This window comes from Lutra lutra, chromosome 8 (genome assembly GCF_902655055.1).
Source record: "Lutra lutra chromosome 8, mLutLut1.2, whole genome shotgun sequence".
NCBI lineage: Eukaryota > Metazoa > Chordata > Mammalia > Carnivora > Mustelidae > Lutra > Lutra lutra.
Window position 1 is genome coordinate 41,839,346 of NC_062285.1, and position 19,847 is coordinate 41,859,192.

Sequence of the window (19,847 nt, forward strand, 5' to 3'; positions counted from 1 at the left end):
ACAATACATATGAAAACATTTCATCTCATTTGCCACCAGAGAATGAAGATGAAAACCACAGTAAGATACCACTACGTATGTCACCAGAATGGCTAAAATGTAAATGACTGACAATACCAAGTGTCGTCAAGTATGCGGAGAAACTGGAACTCTCACACACTGCTCATGGAGAGAATGAATTGATACAACCACTTTGGAAACTGCTCAGTCATGTCTACTAAAGCGAAGCAAACATACATATACCATATGATCCTGCTCCCCCTACCACCCCGCCCAAAGTATATACCCATCAGAAGTGTATTCACCAAAAGATTTGCAGAAGAACATTCAAAGCAACAGTATTCAGGCCTAAAGCAGGATACAACCCTAACATCCATTGACAGTGGAATAAATAAGTAAATTGTGGTACACTCAGACAACAAAATAAATACCTTTATAGGAACGAATTAACCACCACTATACACAATATAGATGAATCTCACACACGTAAAATTGAACAACAACAAAAAAAAGGCAGACACTAAGTATATATTGAATGATTCCATTTATTCTTAATGATTCAGAAACAGGCAATACTCATGCACGAAGCTAGTAGGATATTAAGACTTCTGGCAGGGCCCCATGACCAGGCAGAAGCCCAGCTGGGCTTTTGGAGGGCTGGAAATGCCCTGTTTCTTCATCTGGGTGGCAGTCACACTATGTATCCATGCAGCTGCACACTTACACTTTTCTGATCTATGTTCTCTTCAACAGGAAGTTTTAAGCCTGGCTAAGAAGAGGCAAGAGTGAGCAGGTCCTAACTGAGGGGTAACAGAGTTGAAAGAGGGGTTCCTAAAGACAGAAAGAAAAGGGGGTGCAGGCATGTGAACCAAGCTGCAGCCAAAAAGCTGGCCATCTCTCGCTGAGGTGGGAGAGACCCTCCCTGCTGTCTGCCCAAGCTGGGACTCTGCGTCCTGCCCACAAGTGCCCAGGCACAGCAGAGGCACAGTAGACTAATGCAAATGACCCCTCTATATGGTGCTTCAGGGGCTGGCAAACACGGCTTTCATAGTCATTCCTGAGCACAGCTCAGAGGACTCTAGACCTTGTGTTATTAGGGATCCTGGCAACGTGGCCAAATAGCCACATGGCATGACTTCCATCTTCAGAGGAGAAAGCAGACGCATGTCATAGGTTCGCAGCTAACCTGCAAAGTCATACAGTTCCTCAAAGACGAGGGACGCCAAGACCCTGAGTCAGGAAGGTCCACAGAAGCCAGGGGACTCCACTGGCCGTACAGTGTCCTGGAAAGTGCATGGCTCTCAAATGGAGCTTCATGTCCAAAAATCTCAGTGTCTATAAAATTGGAAAACGTGCACAGTAGCTTGAAGAGACTACGAAGCCAGCAGGTACTCGGGTGACCACAAGGGCTTGTTCCCTTCCTCCTCCCCCTTCCCTCGGAGAGCAGGTTTTCAGAAAAGACAGACAGCCCTGTCTTGCCAGGAGTCCCCACAAACCAGGGATGCAAAGGTCTCTAGGAGTCCAGACGCACTTTGTTAAGACCATGAAACGACCTGGCGGGACACATGCGCGTCCTAGGACAGCTCATCTCTTTCCCTTCGAAGCGTTCGTTCAGCCCATCCACATGGGCATCTGTGTTTCTACGTGGTTTGGGTGTGTTCGCTTTTCCTAGATGCATGGGCAGGGGGGCAGGTGCGGGGGGGTGTGGACACAACAGCACAAATGTGTGTGTTTGTGTTTCAAGCTGCAGCTGTTTATTTCCCCAGATGAATTCTAAAATCACTCCAGATTCATCAGCATCTTCTAAGGAAGCCTTCTAAAGAGCAACATGTTCAAAACCCAGAAGCTGTGCTGGGGTAGGGAGGAGGAGAACCGGGCCAGGGGGCAGGGCGCGCGAGGAGCTCCATCTTTAATGGCCTCCCCCCACCACTTGAGTTCTGCCACCCCCTTGGGAGAAGCATCTGACTCCCCCCATGTTCACGTGGACCTCAACTTAGTCAAGGTCAACCAAAAGCCCCAGGAGGCTGGAGAGGTACCACCACGGCACCCACGGCACCCACCCGACTTCGCCTTCCAGCCCCGGGTCAGGGGAAGCACGAGGAAGAAACAGCAGGAGGAAGACAGGCTTGTTTGCACAGGCATCTGTTGCTGAGCCTCTCCTAGTCTCGAGAGATTTTAACTTTCCACACCTAATACTCAGCACCCATCTAGAGGGCAGGGGACCATTTATAACGCTTCTGGGAACTGGAGAAAGTTACCAAATGTCCACGGGCCTCCATCTGTAAAAACGAGACGAGCATATTAAAGACTCTCAAAGGTCCCTTGCAACTCTGACGTTCTGAGTCATCAGGGCTCACCATAAAACAAAAGAGAAAAAACTAAAATGAAATAAACTCTTCAAAAAAAAAAAAGGGAGGGGGGGATCATTTGCGCCTCCTCTGCCTTTAACTTGCGCGGACCCTGCCATCCTGGCCCGGCCCCCTCCTCAGACAGGAAGTGGCCCCCGTCCCCTCCTCTGGTGCTCGGTGGCTTCCTCTGCCGAGTATTTAATTAGAACTGGTGATGGCTGTTCGGACAGAGCCGAGGCCAAGAGGGCAGGAAGGCGTCCCCTTGTTCTGGGCTCAGGAGACTATGAGAAAGTGGAACAGCTGTGACAGGTCTCCACGTAGGTCATCCCCCTGCTGCCAGCGTCTGATGGCTTTCTGTGTTCATCTGCTCTGATGTCCTCCTGGGGAGGGCCTTGACTTCAGACAGGAGGGGCCCCTCACGGCAGGGGAACAACAGGCACTCCCCGTCCCGCTCCATTGGGTCTGCATACCGCCCAGCAAACGGAGGCAGCAAAAGGGACCTGGAGATATTAGCAAACCGAGGCAGGAAGTAACAACGAGCAGATTCAACCTGGAAAAATGTGGCCGTTGCATCTGGGGATAAATAATCAGAAACACAAATACTCAGGTGGGAGGGAGATGCCTGGAACAGGAAGCGGCCAGACAGCATTTGGACAGGAGCTTGCAATGTGATCTAGTGACAAAGAAACTGCCGGGGGATTCGCGAGCTGCGTGCACAGAGGTGATACCCCACCAAGAACGAGGAAGGAACAGGGGCGGGGCCCAACAGCTGTTCTTGGCCTCTCTAGAGGCCAGGACCAGGTGGACCAAGGGACTGAGATGGCAGCAAGAGAGGTTCAAGTCAGACTCTAGAAAGAACCTTGTCACTACAAAGCATAGGGATGTATTATCTAAAGTGACAGAGAAGTCTCTGGGCAGTTGTCTGAAGGACACAGACAAGGAAGCCTGCAGGACAAGATGGCCAAGGAAAATGGGACTCTGCAGAAGACAGCAAGCAGGCCTATTTATCGATGCCCAGGAGACAGACATGGAGGAACCCAAACCAGCCCCAAACACTGAAATGCAAGATCTGGGAAAAGTCCTACAACTGGCCTGAATCTGACACAAAGTTAGGAAAAGAGGCCCAATCTGCAGATGGCCAGACTCCCTCCTCCTTGGCCCCATAAAGAAGATATTTTCCAATCCTCCCACTGGCTCCACTGCCTGGGATATGGGAGCCTCAAAATGAGGCTCTGGAGACAAATCCCCAGGTACGTGAAACCCAGCGGGGCCAATCAAGTGCATGCCATCTGATCTGCTCCTTCACCAACAGACGGTTGCCCTGGAGGGAGTTAGGTTAGACCCCAAGTAGAACTTCCCTCTTGAGTTTTCCAATACCACACAAGCAAGTGAGAGAGCCCGTTTATGTTCTCTCTTCCTTCTGTAGGTTCCTGGGCCAGAATGTGCTTAGAACTGTATGGGGTAGAGCATTTCCCACCGAAGCATGGTGAGAGAGGTACGGGAGTGCCCTATGAAAGTGGAGGTTTAGAAAGCAGATCAACGACACTGATTGTTCACTTTGAAAAAGGACTTACTTTGGGAGGGGGGTAGGGACAGGGTGGTGGGGTTATGGACACTGCGGAGGGTATGTGCTATGGTGAGTGCTGTGAAGTGTGTAAACCTGACGATTCACAGGCCTGTACCCTTGGGGCTAATAATACATTATATGTTTATAAAAAATAAAAAAATTATTAAAAATTAAAAAAAAAAAGAAAAAGCACTTACTTTAACAAGTGACATGAAAACCCTTCAAGCCTGACGAGGATTTTAAAATTCGGTATTCAGTGTAACAGGCGAGACAACTGACAGCTCAAACCAGGGCAAAAAGATTGCAGACCTAGTCACAGGCCCAGGGAGGCAAAGGTCTCTCTGATTCCAGGTGAGTGACCAGTCAGCCTTCTGGTAAGGTATTTGAAAGAGCTCCAGAGACCTCAGAAAGAAGAAGAAGGGGGGAAAGAAAGCCTTCTAAAGAGGGGCTCGCAGGGCATGTGGACGACAGGCTGGTGTCGTGGTCTACCGCTGGTCCCTGAAGCCAGGGCACCACTTGGACAGGAGACTGCATCTCATTTATAGACAGGACAGCCTAGGGGCCAGGAAAAGACAAAAGTGCTTTAGGGATCTCTGGATCTGAGACCAAGGAGCTAGAACAGCAACCAAAACTGAAGCACTTGTGTCCTTGACCAATACTTAGTGTCCACCACGTGTCAAGTATTTCCTCAAAACAATTCAAAGAGATCCACCGAAAACACTGAAGGGACAGGAGACGTCGCATGACTTGCCCAAGGTTAGAGAGACATCACTCCGAGGCTGAGCTGGGACTCAGACTCAGTCTGGTGTTACGACTTTGCTTACATCAGAACTTCCTCCTTCAGGAAACCTTCCGGCCCTGTTCCCCTTGGCTCCAGTCATCCCAGCAGGACAGTCAGGATGTGTGCCTTCATACACAGGCAAACAAGACCTGGGCAGCTGCCAGTTACCCAAACCAGTGAAGGTGAGGGGCAGTGCGGAGAAGCCACAGCCCTTCGGTCCTGGAGGGTATTACCCTCTGCGTCTGAGGGAGGAAGAGCCCAGCATGTCTGTCTGATTCAGCTGGGCTTAGGCTAAGATTAATGACTGAATTAGCTTCCATTTCCTGAGCATCCTAACAGCAGGAGGGAATGACCCAGAATGTTGGAGGCCGTGAGCAGATTAACCCCTCCCCCTCCCAAGAAGCCCCACGTGGAACAACCCTGCACTTTTACAGGGGTCATCCTGCAGGACCCTGAAAAACTGCCTGCCTTCTGTTTCCCTCCTTAAACACTGACCCCTCTCACCCCCAGATGTACTGACCACGGCCTCCTCCTTCATCCCAAATCAGCAGAGAGGCCTCTGCACTTAAGGGCATTCCAACCCGAATGTGGCCTGGCGTTGAGGCATCAGGCTCTAAGGTAAGCGGCTTATGACAGCTGGGAAAGGAGGAGGGAGGCCTGTGGGGGCCATGGTGCTTGGAAAAAGAAAGAGCCAGTACGCTGTGATTTCCAGAGCCCCGCTCCACCTGCTGGTGTCCAAAAGCCTGAAGCTTTGATCCCCATTAAAGTGCAGCTGGTACAAAGCAAGGTGAGATGAAGGGTCTGAAGGAAAGACCTGAGAGTCCATGCAGAGGATGTGGCGTGATGGGAAAACCGGACAGGGAGAAGCCACGCAGCAGGAAGGCTGAGACGCTTAAGACCAACACTCCTGGTCCCCTACACCAGCTCTGCTGCCTGAAGACAGGAAAGGGCAGGATACACACCTGGGGATCATCCCAGCCCCAATCCCCGATCCCCGGGGAAACTGACCTTCCACCCTGGCTCACAGCCCTCCCTACTGTGGTCCCAAGAAGCTCCGGACCCATGCACTCTCCAGTTCCTGCCGCGTCCCCCTAGGCCACCCCTCCCACCCTCCTGGGCAACCCTGCTGCCTCTTGTCCCTGCCTGCTGGCTCCACACCCATCAAACCATCTCGGGACCCGTCCTGAGTGGACTGACTCTCACCACAAACACAAATTACAAACCTTGTAATGAAAAGTTATCTGCAGGGTGCAACTGTTCCCCAGCCCGTGGCCTCCCACACAGATAGGAGAGAAGACAGGTGTGCACCACAGGGAACCAAGAGGTAAGCAGACAATACTGTCAGGTTCAGAGCCTGCCCTTTCCTTTCCTGAACCTGCTTTAACTGCTGAGAATAAGGTGACATTAACGGTGATAATAAGGCCATCCCTTCCCCACACTAGGCTCAGATGGCAGAAGCATTATCTCTGGAGAGGTGGGACACCAGAGGGCCCGAGAGCTCAGGCTCAGGGTCTGTCTGAATCCCTTCCTGACACCAGCTGATTGACCCTGACCGAGTTAGGTAACCCCAGTGTTCTTACCCGCAAAAGAGCCGTAGTAGGAATAAATACTTCAGAGGCTTGTTATCAGGATTTAATGAGTTACCTGATGTGCTGAGCACAGTAGAAGTAATTGTGGTCATTACTAGTAACTTGGAAAGCCGAGGTAACATAGCCACTCGGGGAGGGAAGGGGCCAGATTCCCATGGCAGGAGGGAGAGAACAAGGAAGCCCCGCCCCCGCTGCAACACTGGGACTACTAGGGACTAGAGGAAAGTAAGGTCCCAATGCCAGAGGCCCTTCGGGGCACAGCCATGGGTCATAAGGGCAGCTCCTGATACGGTGTCCACAGCAAATATTGTCTGCATCTTTTTCTGAAGGACTACGTAATCACATGCCAGAGACTAGCCTTGTATAAACACAACCACCACTAAGGGCTTCACCAAAGGGGTCTTCGGGGCTGTGGGATTTGCCCACCAGTGAAGAACTAGAGGCTGCTGTCAGCAAGAAGAAAGGGAAGCAGCTAGAGAGGAAGGAGGTTGGAATGACACAAAAGGATAGCTGACAACCCCCAAGGCTCCACCTCTGCCCTGGTGAAGGCACCGGACTCCCCCTACTGCTGGACATGCGGGCAGCCTGTAAGGGCTCAGGCCTAGCCCACAGGTCTCCTGACCGCCCAGCTCTCCCTCCCCCAACCTCTCCCCTTCCTCACTCTCCCCCCAGACCCTATTCCTCCCACCCCTCACCCTGGTCTTGGCTCCCCTCAGCCTTCTCCTCAGGGTGGGTGGCTCTGAGGGGGAAGTAGGTTGCTGCTCCGGTTGGAGAAGGAGGTGAGGGATCCAAGAAGGAGAAGGAAGAACAGGAGAGGGCTCACAAGGAGCAGCGAAGGGACAGGCTCCAGGTGGCTGTGAGACGGGCCATCTCTGGAAAGCCTCCCCTGCCAAGCCTGACTCTTTCGGATCTCTCCCTCCCCTCCAGACAGCATACTGTCTCTGCTACACGTCTGAAACAAGTCAACAAACACTGTTGAGTGTTAACTATGTGCCAGACATCACTGTACAAAGAAATAAAGCAGAAAACACAATCCCTGTTCTCCAAGTCTTCAGTCTATCCAGGGACCAGTGAAGCTCAGAGGGTGTCCTAACTACTTTTGTGATGTTCCCCAAGTAAGGAACAAGGAGCATCAAGTAGTAGATACAACAGAGTACCAAATAGCATGATTAGGGGCGCCCAGGGGCCTCAGCCAGCTAAGCGTCGGACTCTTGGTTTCAGCTCAGGTCAGGATCTCAGGGTCATGGGATAGAGCCTCAGGCTCTGTGCTCAGCAGGGAGTCTGCTTGTAAATTCTTTCCCTTTGCCCCTCCCCCCAGTCACATGTGCATAAGCATGAGAGCGCTCGCTCTCTCTCTCTCTCTCTCTCTCTCAAATAAATTTTTTTTTAAATAGCATTTTTGAATAGTGAGAAAATTAGCCCCTTTCCAATTATCCTGCAAAGATAGAGTTTCAATTAGATGCCAACATACCTAATCCACACAGTGGGCATTTTCATTCACTCAGAACATGGGGAGGAAATTCAACTCAGCTCACAGGGAGGTTAAAAAAATGGAAAATTAAGACAAAGCATGGACAGGTGGGAGAGCTCTTGGTTTTGGCTCAGATCATGATCTCAGGGTCGTGTGGTCGAGGAAACCCCACACCACTCCTATAAGGAACTGTGAAAACAAGGACACTTCATTTTCTAACATTTGTGAAATATTTTCCCCGGTGGAAGGTGCTGGCTACAGGTCTCAGAAAAGAAAACCGACCCAGCATGCCTGACAGACTTGCACAAAAAGCACACATCAGTGAATCGTGCTCGTTGCCCTCCACACACAAAGCTCTTCCCACTACATTCCGAGGCTGGGCAAGTCCAGGGGACCCGCAGGAAGTAACTCCTACTGATAGCCACTGGTTTTCTAAAATGCTCCACTATCCGAGCTGGGACTCCTGGGCCCTGATCACAGATCATGGCGTGAGCTGGTCTGAACGCATCCCCTTCCAGCCCCATGGTGCGCGGTGAGAACAGTACAGCAACACACAAGACGCTGTTACCAAGGCTGGGTGGTGTGTGTAGGGAGCCAGCAGCAAACTCACGGAAACTCTTAGGGCCCCGGGGCTTCAGCTCCAAAGCCTTCGAGGTTCCTGCCTCTGCACTTGACGAAACACAACAGAACAGCCTACCCATCAAATTCCACTCCTTATGAATTCCTGTTCCTAAAAAAGGTGCTAAGACGCCACAGGCCCTCTCTGCAGCCTGGGAAACCTCGACAATCCAAGGGCCTGTGGATGAGCTAAGTGTAAGTTCCCTGGGCTAGACGAGCTCAGAGAGTAGGGGGAAACAGAGCTTGAGCTACAACGTTCCCAGCCAGACACACTCCACCCTTCAACGCCTGACAGTGATGGCCGGATTGTTGAGCAGAAACTCAATGAGAGGGTTATAAGAATGCCAGGGGTCACCTAGCCCCCTGGACAAGGGAACTGGACCCAGAGTCTGGCTGCTATCCATGGGGGGCTAGTATGCAGCAGATGAGACCCCCAAACCAGTGAGGCTCAACGGATGGTGAACACATTCTAGAAGCCATCGGAATCCACCCAGGGCTTCCTGGAAGCCATCCCACCGTAGACAGCAATCTCCATGAGTCCTGCTGGGCGATTCACAACACTCTTGCCTTGTGAAGCTGAGCTCCACGTCAAGAGGGATGGAGGGACATGGGCAGGTGGGGTCTCCGCAGTGCCCTGTCCACTTCAGAAGATGGTAACATGGCTAACAACCGTGACTGCTCTTCTTCCTTTTGCTTCAAAAGTACTGTCGTTTGTCCTCCTCACAGACATGGCGCACGGAACAGGAAAGGCTGGGAACACATCAGGGCTCTATCACTTCTGTTTGTGGCCTGAAGGAAACAGGAGCACTATCTCCCCTGGAGAAGAGCCATCACCCCACTCAGACTCACCCACCCACTCACCCTCTACTCATCCAGAACGAAGGTCAGCCTTCTTAGCAGAAGGCATCCCCAGGTGCCAGATGTTCACAATGCCAAGCCGGCAGGGGCCTGGAACCCACTCGGGCTGTCAGAACACCTGTAGCTCATCGTGCTCTTTGCAGAATCCTTTACAGAAGTCCGTCGAATACCAACATGCTTGATCCCAACATTCACACAAAGACAAATTTCAGTGGAAGAACTCACAGGATAGGAAACAAAAAACCACAGCCAAAAGTAAGTTGCACAACTAAACATGACTGGCCAATTCTAAGTTTTCCCATTCGTGTTCTTGTACTTCTTATGCGCTTCCCTTGCCCTCATCAAGTGCTTCCTGGCAGACCAGCCTCCGAAGGTTTAAGGAAAAAAACCATTTAGGGGGAGGGGGCAAAGGAAGAAGGGGTAGAGGAAGAGAGAGAGAGAGAATCTTCAGCAGGCTCTACAGCCAGCACAGAGCCTGACATGGGGCTCGACTGCACGATCCTGAGATCATGACCAGAGCCAAAACCAACAGTCAGACGCTTAACCAACTGAGCCATCCAGGTGCTCCTAAGAACAATTTAAAATTGAGGAAATTATTGTCATCACTGCAATTTTCCTGCTAAATGAGAGAACAGTATCAAGTTTTCTTTTAGCATAGACAACATTGGTTTAAGTCACGAGAAGCTAGGACTCTTGAGTACACAGTTTGAGAATCCCTGATGATGCCCAAGCTTCTCCTTTTCCAGACACGGAAGTCAAGGTCCAGAAAGAAGCCAGCGGGTGGCACAAGGGGATCTAGAACACAGGTCACCTGGTGCTCAGCCCAACCCTTTTCCCTCTCAGTGTCCTTCTTTGGTTCGAGTATATCACAGACTGAAGCACATGCTTCCAAATGCAATTAGCCACACGGGCCCCAAGGAGCAGGGGCCACAGCTGATGTCACAAGTGGCTCAGCTGACATGCCCATCAAATTAGGACCCTGCCTCAAGCACTCCTCAGGAACCTTCTCTCAGCCAGCCAGACTCCAGAGTAACCAGTGGCTGTCCGCATGGGATCTCCCTTCCCCCAGCAGCCAGGCGGGACCACCCCTCACTGCCTGAGGGGTTATGTGCAGGGAGTCATCATCTTTTGGGGGCCTTGGAGCCCTACGACAGTCAGCTAAAATGTATAGACCCCTTCTCAGAATATTTTTAGATATGTAAAATAATTAACAGAATAAGGAAGGAGTAAGTATACAGAAATACAGTTACTAAAACATTTAAATGTAAATTCACGATCTGCTCATACACTTGCTTCTCTGTCAAACACATTAAATAGCAAGAACTGGCAGTGTATCTGAAAACTGTCACAATTTCAAAGTAATGACGAGCATCCGTGCTTTTGGAGATTTGTGCCACCTGATAAGAATCTGCGTGTGCTTCCTATTGGCGACAAACTCACAGGAACTCATAGTATCTAGGTCGTGCCCATATCCTTTGTTGAAATAACCACTAAGTTCTAGTTAAATGTTGGTAAAAATAAAGCACAATTTTCTACCATCCATGTTTATGCACTCTGCCTCTGAATTCTCTTCACAGAACCCCCAAGGTTTAAGGAGCTCCTGATGCTGCCTCACAGCCCTAGGGTCATCAGATATGAGGTATGGAGGAGGCACCCGGATGAGATGACCTGAGGTGACAGGGAGACCCTGTCTCCAGTGAGGAGACGCTTTGGGCTGAAGCAGCCCCAGAACCATCTTCGCCACCTACCAAGCACCAGATATGACTCCTGGTGTCTCCAGACCTCAAAGGCTCCAAGACCCTGCCACATACAACACCCGCTTGAGCGACACCTTCTACCCTGCCGAGCATCCCCCAGTGGCTCAGTGTGCAGACTGAATCCGGCCCAGAGACCTGATCAGAGTAGAAGACTCAGCCTGCATACGCCTGCCAGGACCCTGCACCCGTGGCAGGCAGAGAGACGGTGATCTAGCTTCCACGCAGATGCAGGACTGGGAGCCGCCCAGTCTGTCACTCTCCCCGCACCCTCTCTTACTGCACTTTTAGATCAACTTTAGGTGACTCTCTGCAGTCAGGTCAGCGTCCCCTAACAGACTACGAGGTCCTTAAAGGCAGGGACCACACCATAGTCATACATGTCATCAGCTCCCAGGACGTGGCACCTGCAAACCTCAATCGAGATCTGCTGAATGAGGGCGCCTGGGTGGCTCAGTTGGTTAAGCATCTGCCTTCATGACTCAGGTCATGATCCAGGAGTCCTGGGACTGAGTCAAACATCAGGCTGCCTGCTCAGTGGAGAATCTGCTTCTCCCTCTCCCTCCGTCCCTGCCCCTCCTCCTTCTGTCTTATTCATTCTCTCCCTTAAACAAATAAATAAAATCTTAAAAAAAAAAAAAAAAAAAGATCTGCTAAATGAGAGGCAGGAGAGGGTGGCAGAGGCAGAGCCTGGCAGGTCTCCCCCAGAGCTGTTCCCTTGAGTGTCTACAGCTCAAGTCACTGCCCAAGCCACCTCCGGCCCACAAAGACCTTAAACTTACCAGTTCACGAACGGAGAAGGGCCTTCCTTCTCCGTGTCTCTCTCTGAGCCCAAAACGTCTAGCGCTGCCCTGAAGGGGAAGGACTAGCAACACAAAGACCAACTGTCCCCTGACCCTCTCTTCACCAAATGCCGAGAGTGATGCCAACCCCCCCGGAAAGCACTAGTGATATTCAAAATATTTAAGAGCCAGCGAGAACGGACCCTAGCCACCGATCCCGGCACGGTTGGACCAGGAGCGCATGTCAGACCTCAGCCAAGCCGGAAGTTTGGAACTCAGCTATTGGGATGACAGACCGAATAGATGGAAGCTCGCCCTCCTGACTTGTTTGTGGCACACACTCTCCATCTCCAAGATTTCATTTATTTAAGGCATTAACTAGCAACATGAGATCATACAAGCCACATCCTCGCAACCTTAGGCCCTGCTCTGATGGAAGTGAAAGGAATGATCCAGAGTCCTCCTGGCTCTAATCTCCCATGGTCACATTTTCTCATACCTCACCGGTTGTACCTGGTAACAGAAAACCAGCAGGATACACTGCCAGCTCCCATAGGGCCCAGGCAGGGGGCCTCAGCCAGGCCAGGCACAGATCCTTGCCCTCTATTCTGTAGCGTGGGACTGACAAGTCAGAGCCTGGACACTCCTCCCAGCCCCTTCTGAGGAATCCTAGTGAGCTCTGGAAGCCCTGGACCATAAGGACGGACCCCAGGCGTGAAGGAACTGAGAGGGAGCCAGAGCCCAGCATCAGCAAACTCCACCTGCCTTCCACCCAACCTCTTTCACACTGCGGACACTGCTCATCTCCGGGTGGCGGGCTGTGTAGACAAAACACCACCCCTGGAAAGTCATTTTAAGAGAACAGGGGGAGAAGTTGCAAGGCCCGGCCAGGCTCCTCACCGGCTTGGCAAGTCGTTTTTGGTTTCCTATGACAAGAGGACAAGAGCTGCTCTAACCACCTCAGCGGGAATGCCATTAGCATCAAGTGAGGATACTGAGTATTAATTGTTTAAATTCCTTGGAAAAGGAACTAAGTACCCTGTTAGGGGGCACGTGACTTCCTCCCTTCTCCTGGTAGCCCCCCTCCACCAGGCTGTGCTGCGGAGGCCTCCCCTGGGAGATAAGATCCAGCCAGCCCTGCAGAGGCTCTGCTCTACTCAGCTGTGCAGTCCCAGGGGAAGGGGTTGCTGGGGCTGTCTTTGTTGTGTCCCCTGAAGGTCCCTTGGGGGCAGGAAAGAAAGGCAGGTGAGAAGCCAAAGGCTCCCGCATGCAGCTTCAGGGTGGGGCACGCGGGACAGGAACAAAGTCAAAGCCAGGGGGAAATCAGCACATTTTCCTCAGTCATTAGCAAAAGTCAAGTGCGTGTGCTCCCCACACTCATGAGAGCACCGTGGCCCACAGCAAGATACCGCATGGACTGGGCCATCCTGGGATCCACATTTGCATTTTCCCTGCGTTTGCTGGAGCCTCTCCTAAGAATTCTGGGCAAGGAGGGATAGGAGAGCACTATCAGGGGCTTGGCAGTCATCCCTGGTATGACAACAACCCCAGAAAGAGTTCAAATCCCAGCTGGGTCCATCACTCCGTAGATGTCCCCATGTTGGAAACGCTAGCCTCTCTCCCCTCCTTGAAGAGATGAGGAGAACAGCCACCCAGCAGGGGATTCACGAAGACTATCGGAGGGAGCACAGGTCCACACAGAAGGTACTCAGGAAGTTGGTTTCCTCCCCAATAACCATGGGTTAATGACAGAGAGCATTACCCAAAGTCACCCCAGCTCCGTGCACATGCCAAGGAGGACACAAGGTCCTATCAGCTGCTTAATCAGATGTATAAAAACCTTTCTGAAAAAGAAGTGGGAACATGAGGTGATGACAAAGGTCAAGAAAGAGTGGCCTCTGTTTTTAAGAAAGTGCGAAGACATTCTGATTTTCTTGGCCCACATTTTTTCCCCCAAATGAGCCCCCGTGGGAGATCATGATGTCCTAGACCTCAGATGTCCCCTAGCCTACTTCTCTGGCTCAGAACAGTAATTTAGGTTGAGACACCAGACATCCAGGGCTAGAGGGTGAAAGGTCAGGTGTCAGGGCCATCCTGACACTTATGGGGGGCGGGGGGTGAGGGGCACTCTCGTCCCTGCAGAGAGGGAAGGGATCTAGTGAATCCTGAGCTCCCACCTGATACCAAGTCAGAGAGGAGAGCTCTGCCCCTGAATAAAGCTGGGGGCCCCGTTGCCTTCCACACCTGCCTCTGCCCAAAGCTGCCCTGGACACGCTGGAGATGCCAGATCATGCTGAAAAAAGGCACCTTCTGCTCTCGGTCCTCTGGTGCCCTAAGCCCAAGAGAGCTAGTCTGGAGCAAGGGGGCCCTTGGCCTCCCCGTCAATGCCCTCTCCTCCATTCCCAGTTTGGAAGGTCCAGCTGCCCACACAGATGAAGCTGTGGGCCATGTCTGCCGGAATTTCAGGGCCTACAGGACGGGAGAAGGCCTTTACACCCCAAGTCCACACACGCCCCCAGGGCCAGCACGTGCACTGCACTGCGCCTGGCTCTGGGATCCCCCTGGTGGCCCTCGTTCATCTGAGTCTGTGCCTCTGTCCCGCCAGCTGTTTGGGTCAGGGCAGGGCGCTTGGGAGCAGGTGGGAGGAGGCATGTCACAGAAGGCCTTGCTGAGCCCACCCCTCCACAACCCCACCTAGAGGCCTGAGGTGGGCGAGCCCCTCAGAGCTCACATTCGCCGGCCACTCGGCTGCAATGCCCTTCTCCAGACATGTCGCCCTCATGTACCAAGTGACAGTGAGGGGCCCGTGTCTCTGCCTCCCATGGGCACTTCCAATGATGCCTTTACATGAAATTCTAATCAAATGGCTACACCTAAGAACACAGACATGCGAACCGTCATGTAGTCATCTGATAAATACTAAACAGCCTTTAAAATATGATCACGGACAAGTCAATACACAGAACTACACCCACTGAACAAAACAGTGAAACACCAAAGGGAAGGTACGTGCCCATCGCCGTCCTGCATCAGGCACACTCAGATAAGCAACCGGGGTCCGAAACGACTCCTGTGATATTCAGTCAGTTAGGATATGATGGATGCAAAGTCCTTTTGATCTATAAGGCTAAATGAATAATTTTTAATGGGTCTCTGATAGAAACCCATTTCCTCTCCATTTATCTGAAAATCAAATTGAAACCAGAGCCTAAAAGACAGTGTAGCCCACCCAGCAGGGCGGGGAGGCCAAGCAGGTGGGGCCAACCACACCTGTCCCCCAGGCTGCCCCCCAGGTGCCGCTGAGCCACAGCCCTGCTCCCGTGAGGTGCCAGCAGCAGCCTGCTGCTCAAGGCAGAGACCAAGCATCCTGACAGCGAGAAGAGCTGTGCCGGCCCCAAAAGGCCCCCAAAGAGCTGCTCAGGCCCTCAGAGGCTCCAGCTGACCAATCTCCAGCCAGTGTTTAGCACTGGCAGGGTGGCATGGGGGCGGGCTTTGGGCAGGGGCTGGGCAGGGGGAGAGTCAGAGACAATCCAGGACTGCTGGCCTGGAAGGAGGGGACAATTCCTACTCCATCTTGTTGGGGTGGCACACAGCTGGAGGCAATGTGGGTGCCCATTATCCTTAGGGAAGAAACACAAGGACCGAGGACCGCAGTGGCTACAAAGCCCTCATCCATTAGGAAAGATAGGTTAGAGGCACATGCAGAACACGAGTGGTCTCACAATACAGGGCTAAGAGGAAAAGCCAAAAACAGAGTGAGCTGTAAAATGGAGTGCCTCCTAGCTATACTAAAAATGTGTCCAGTTTCGAGAAACTGTCCTAGCCCGGGGAGCCTAAGGAGGCAAGGAAACTGGACACCATGTGGGGTCTGGGATGGGATCCTGGAACAGAAGAAGGATGGTAGGTAAAAACTCAATCTGAATAAAGTAGAGATTTTAGTGAAGGATTATGTATCAATATTTGCTCATTAATTGTGACAAAAGCACCATATTAACACAGAGTTTGATAGCAGAGGAAACTGGGTATGGAGTCTGCGGGAACCCTGTGTGCAATTTTTCTATACGTCTGAAACTGCTTTAAACAATAAAGTCTGTTTTTCAAATGAAAAACTCACATAAAGCAAAACACCACCATACATTCCCCAGAAACACACCGCACTGGTATGACTGCTTGTGGGGAGAGCCAGGCAAGTATCTGTGTAGGTGACAAGAAGGTCCTCCCACAGACCAGTGATGATGACGCGTCCTGAACGAAAAGTGCCATTAACTTAGCACTTTGCATCAGAGGTCCCAAAACTAACAATAATTAATTTTTAAAATGGAGGGGGGGTAACACTGCAGGAATGTAGGTCACAAAGGCTGCATGAGTGGTGGGGGCTCTGGGGACAGAAGGGGGCTCCGAGGAGCTGAGTCACCTGTCCTTGAAGGAGAAGAGTTAAATAGACTATGAAGGCGGGCAAAGGGGTCAGGGAGGCTGGGAGGGAGGCACTTTTGGCTGGTTGCAGACCGGGGACAACCAACTAGGACCTGCTCCATGCCCTCATCGAACACTGGGCAAGAGCTATTTCAGGGCCCTCCTAATTCTCAGCCAGAGCTGGGAAAACCCAAGAGCAACAACAATGGAACCTGCTGGTGGGCAGCAAAGCTGGGCAGTGGCATCGTAGCAGTAGTAAGAGTTGCCAGGACAGGAGGGCGTGGGTGGTTCAGTGGGTTAAGCCTCTGCCTTCAGGGTTGAGATCAAGCCTCATTGGGCTCTCTGCTCAGTGGGGAACCTGTTTCTTCCTCCCCCTCTGCCTGCCACTCCCCCTGCCTGTGCTCTCTCTCTCTCTGTCAAATGAATTAAAATCTTTAACTGGAGGGCAGGGGAGTGGGGTGTTGGGGGAGTTGCCAGGACAGTTTCATTTGCAATCAAATGCTCTACCACTGAGCTATACCCCCTGCACCATTCCATTTGAATTTCGGATCAGCAACAAATAATTTTTTAAGTATCTAAGCAGGTCCCAAATGTTTCATGGAACATACTTCAGCTGAAACGCTATTTGCTGTTGATCTGAAATGCAAATGTAACTAGGCATCTTGAATCTGCTAAATCTGGCAACTCTAAATAATAATAATAATAATAATAATAATAGCAGTGACATGCACTGTTACTAAGTACTTAATTCACTTGTCTTGTTTTCATCTTCAAACAACCCAGTGAAGAATGTACGGCTCTTCCCTTTACACAGACATGGAAACTTTGACTCCCAAGGAGCAAGTCATTCACCCAAGGTCGTGAGGCTAGTAGATGCCAGACCTGGGATGTGAGCATCTGTCTCTGGACTCCAGAGACCACCTTCCTGAGCACGATGCTGTTTCCCAACTGAGCAGCTGAACGAGGCCCAGGGCCTCAGCTCCCTGACACCCAGAGACAGGTGTGGGACTGAGCCTCCCATGATAACAGTGCCAAGAGCTTGTTTGATCCTCAAAACAAACTACTACCTCGAGAAACCTTCCCACCAGACTCTAGTTCGAGGCACCAAGTGAGCTCTGGGTTCCAAAAAATGAAAATCAAGGAGGCAAGGGATTCCCCAGTCTGTCTTCAAAGAGCAGTGTCCTTACATTGGTGGAAAGAATGATAGAAGCAGCTCCTAGTCTAAGGGTCTGGATAAGCAGACCAGGCCAGTAGGACGAGGGTCTGAGCCAAGCCAGGTGTCATATTTCTCAGGGTCAGAGAAATGAATGAATGTCCACTGGGGGTCCCTTCCAGTTTGGGAATGGTATTAACTTGACTCTTACAAAAGAGGTGAGAATGGCATCACACCCCTCAGCATGACTCTACTTAAAATAATCCTAATGAGCATTTATTGAGCGCCTACTATGTAGCACACATTGCGTGAGATGTTTTCATTGCCCCATCCATGGATGGGACCTGCGTGAAACTACAGCTCAGCAGGACACTGAACTGTTTTGCAGATGAGGAATGTGAGATTCAGGTTGGTAACTTATTTATTCAACTAACAGTAGCTAAGCACTTACTACACTGTGTTATTCTTCAGACTCTGTCTTAGCGGCTGGGGATACAGAAGTGAACCAAACAAGACCCCTGCCTTCATGAAGCTGGTTGGGGCACAGATTTAAAAAAAAAATCTAGGGGCGCTTGGGTGGCTCAGTGGGTTAAGCCTCTGCCTTCGGCCCAGGTCATGATCCCAGGGTCCTGGGATCAAGCCCCGCATCAGGCTCTCTGCTCAGCAGGGAGCCTGCTCTCTCCTCTCTCTCTGCCTGCCTCTCTGCCTACTTCTGCCTACTTGTGATCTCTATCCATCAAATAAATAAATAAATAATCTTTAAAAAAAAAAATCTATCTCGTTGTTCCAGGTAGCAATGCTAAGTGTGATGAAGGAAAGTAAAGCATAGCTAAGGATTAGAGTGATGGGTACTTTAACTAGGATGGTCAGGAAGATGTCTGCAAAGAGATGACATTTAGGCAGAGGTCTGAAGTGAGGGGCTGAGCAGGCACAGGTCTGGGAAAGGGTGCCCAAGGCAGAGGAGACAACCAGTGCAAAGGCCCTGAGGTAAGGGTGACCAACACACAACCAAGAGAAGGCCGATGGGCTGGAGCAGGTGCGGGAGGGTAGGAAGGGTAGAAGATGAGTATGGAGGGGATGGTTAGGGCAGGTCATCTTTAAAGGATCACGTGATATGAGGAAATGGATCGATGGATGAATGAATGGATGGAAGGATGGATGGACAGATATGGATATGTAGATAAATGGATTTTCATGAAATCCCTTAAGCTGCTACTGACCAGAGGTCAGAACATATATCACTCACAAGTTGATAAAACATGTCCAAAGTTCAGTTTCCAATGAATCCCCTCCCTCAGAGATCCCCAGGCAAGCACATTCCTTAGTGACGTATATCCCCTATAGAGGAAGGTGATCCAAAGTTCGACATGCAATCTGGGTCTTCACCTCAAAGAAACCTTTGAGGAAGAACACAGGATGGGGTCTTTGAGCACCAGGAAGAAATGTCTTGCCTCCCATCTCTAAGGAGGCCAACACCCACAGAACAGACAGGCAGCTCCCTACCACCACTACCCAGGATCCCCCAGGCAGGGGCACTAGCTACACCAAGGCTCTTCCTCAAGTCTTTGAACAAGAAAATCTGGTTTGCCCACCAGATAAAAAAACAAAATGCCACCTCCCAGAACAAGGCCAATGTTCCCTGCAGTGACCCAATCACGAGGAGGCCAATCCTGCAAGGCCATCCCACCTCACGGCCCTTTGCCCCCTGCCCAACCTCACCTCCAAGTCCTTCTCAAGCTCCAGTCCGGCCTCCATCAGGTTATGCTCAAACTCCTCCCGCTGCTCCTTCTTCTCCTCCTCCAGGGCATCGAGGGGCCCCAGCTCAATGTCACCGTGGCCCCCAGGATGAGGCTCCTTGCCTGTCTCCCCATTGGAGACAATCGCCAGTGACTGGCCAGGGGATCCCTGGCCAGGGTGCACCCCACGCTTGCGGTAATGGTAGGCAAGCACATAGTCGACCTTCCTCTGGTTGTCATGAAAGTGCATGCGGCTGCGGCGGGCCTCCAAGGACACTGGCTCGTTGGTGTCCAGGTAGTTGTTGATGACCTGGCCAGAGAGAACAGGAAGGGACAGTGAGGGCCAATGAGGAAAAGGGAGTGATGGAGAGGGCTAACCTCATGCTCTAGGCCCAGGGAGGGGAACCAGGAAGCCCCACAGGCCCCGAGGCCCTGACGCCCCCAGTGGAAGGACAGAGTAGCGTAGGTTCTTCTGCTGCACCCAGCCCACACAGCCCCCCGCACCTGTCCACAGCCTGGCCACCCACGCCCTCCAACCCACTCTGGCCACCACGCACACACGTTCACTTGCGTGCACGGTCTTAAACGTGCAGCGGCAAAGGCCTGCACACCAGAGCCACATGGTGTTCCTGCATATGCACACAGAGCAAATACACGCGGTACCCCACACACATGCGTGTGCGCACACACACACAGCACCCCAGGGCACTCAGACACACACACACAGCCCTCCACATGTGCTGGAACACACCCGCACATACCCAGCTCCTTGCAGAT

The 19,847-nt window shown here is 51.6% G+C and overlaps 1 protein-coding gene across 2 annotated transcripts in view; it reads right to left on the reverse strand.

Annotated features, from left to right (window-relative positions):
- The window catches only part of ANO2 (anoctamin 2), a 360,688-nt gene that overhangs the window by 303,651 nt on the left and 37,190 nt on the right, over positions 1-19,847 (reverse strand). For both annotated transcript variants that reach the window (XM_047743061.1, XM_047743060.1), the window contains exon 3: positions 19,054-19,380. In XM_047743061.1, the coding sequence (XP_047599017.1) occupies positions 19,054-19,380 (327 nt within the window). The remainder of the gene's footprint in view (positions 1-19,053; positions 19,381-19,847) is intronic.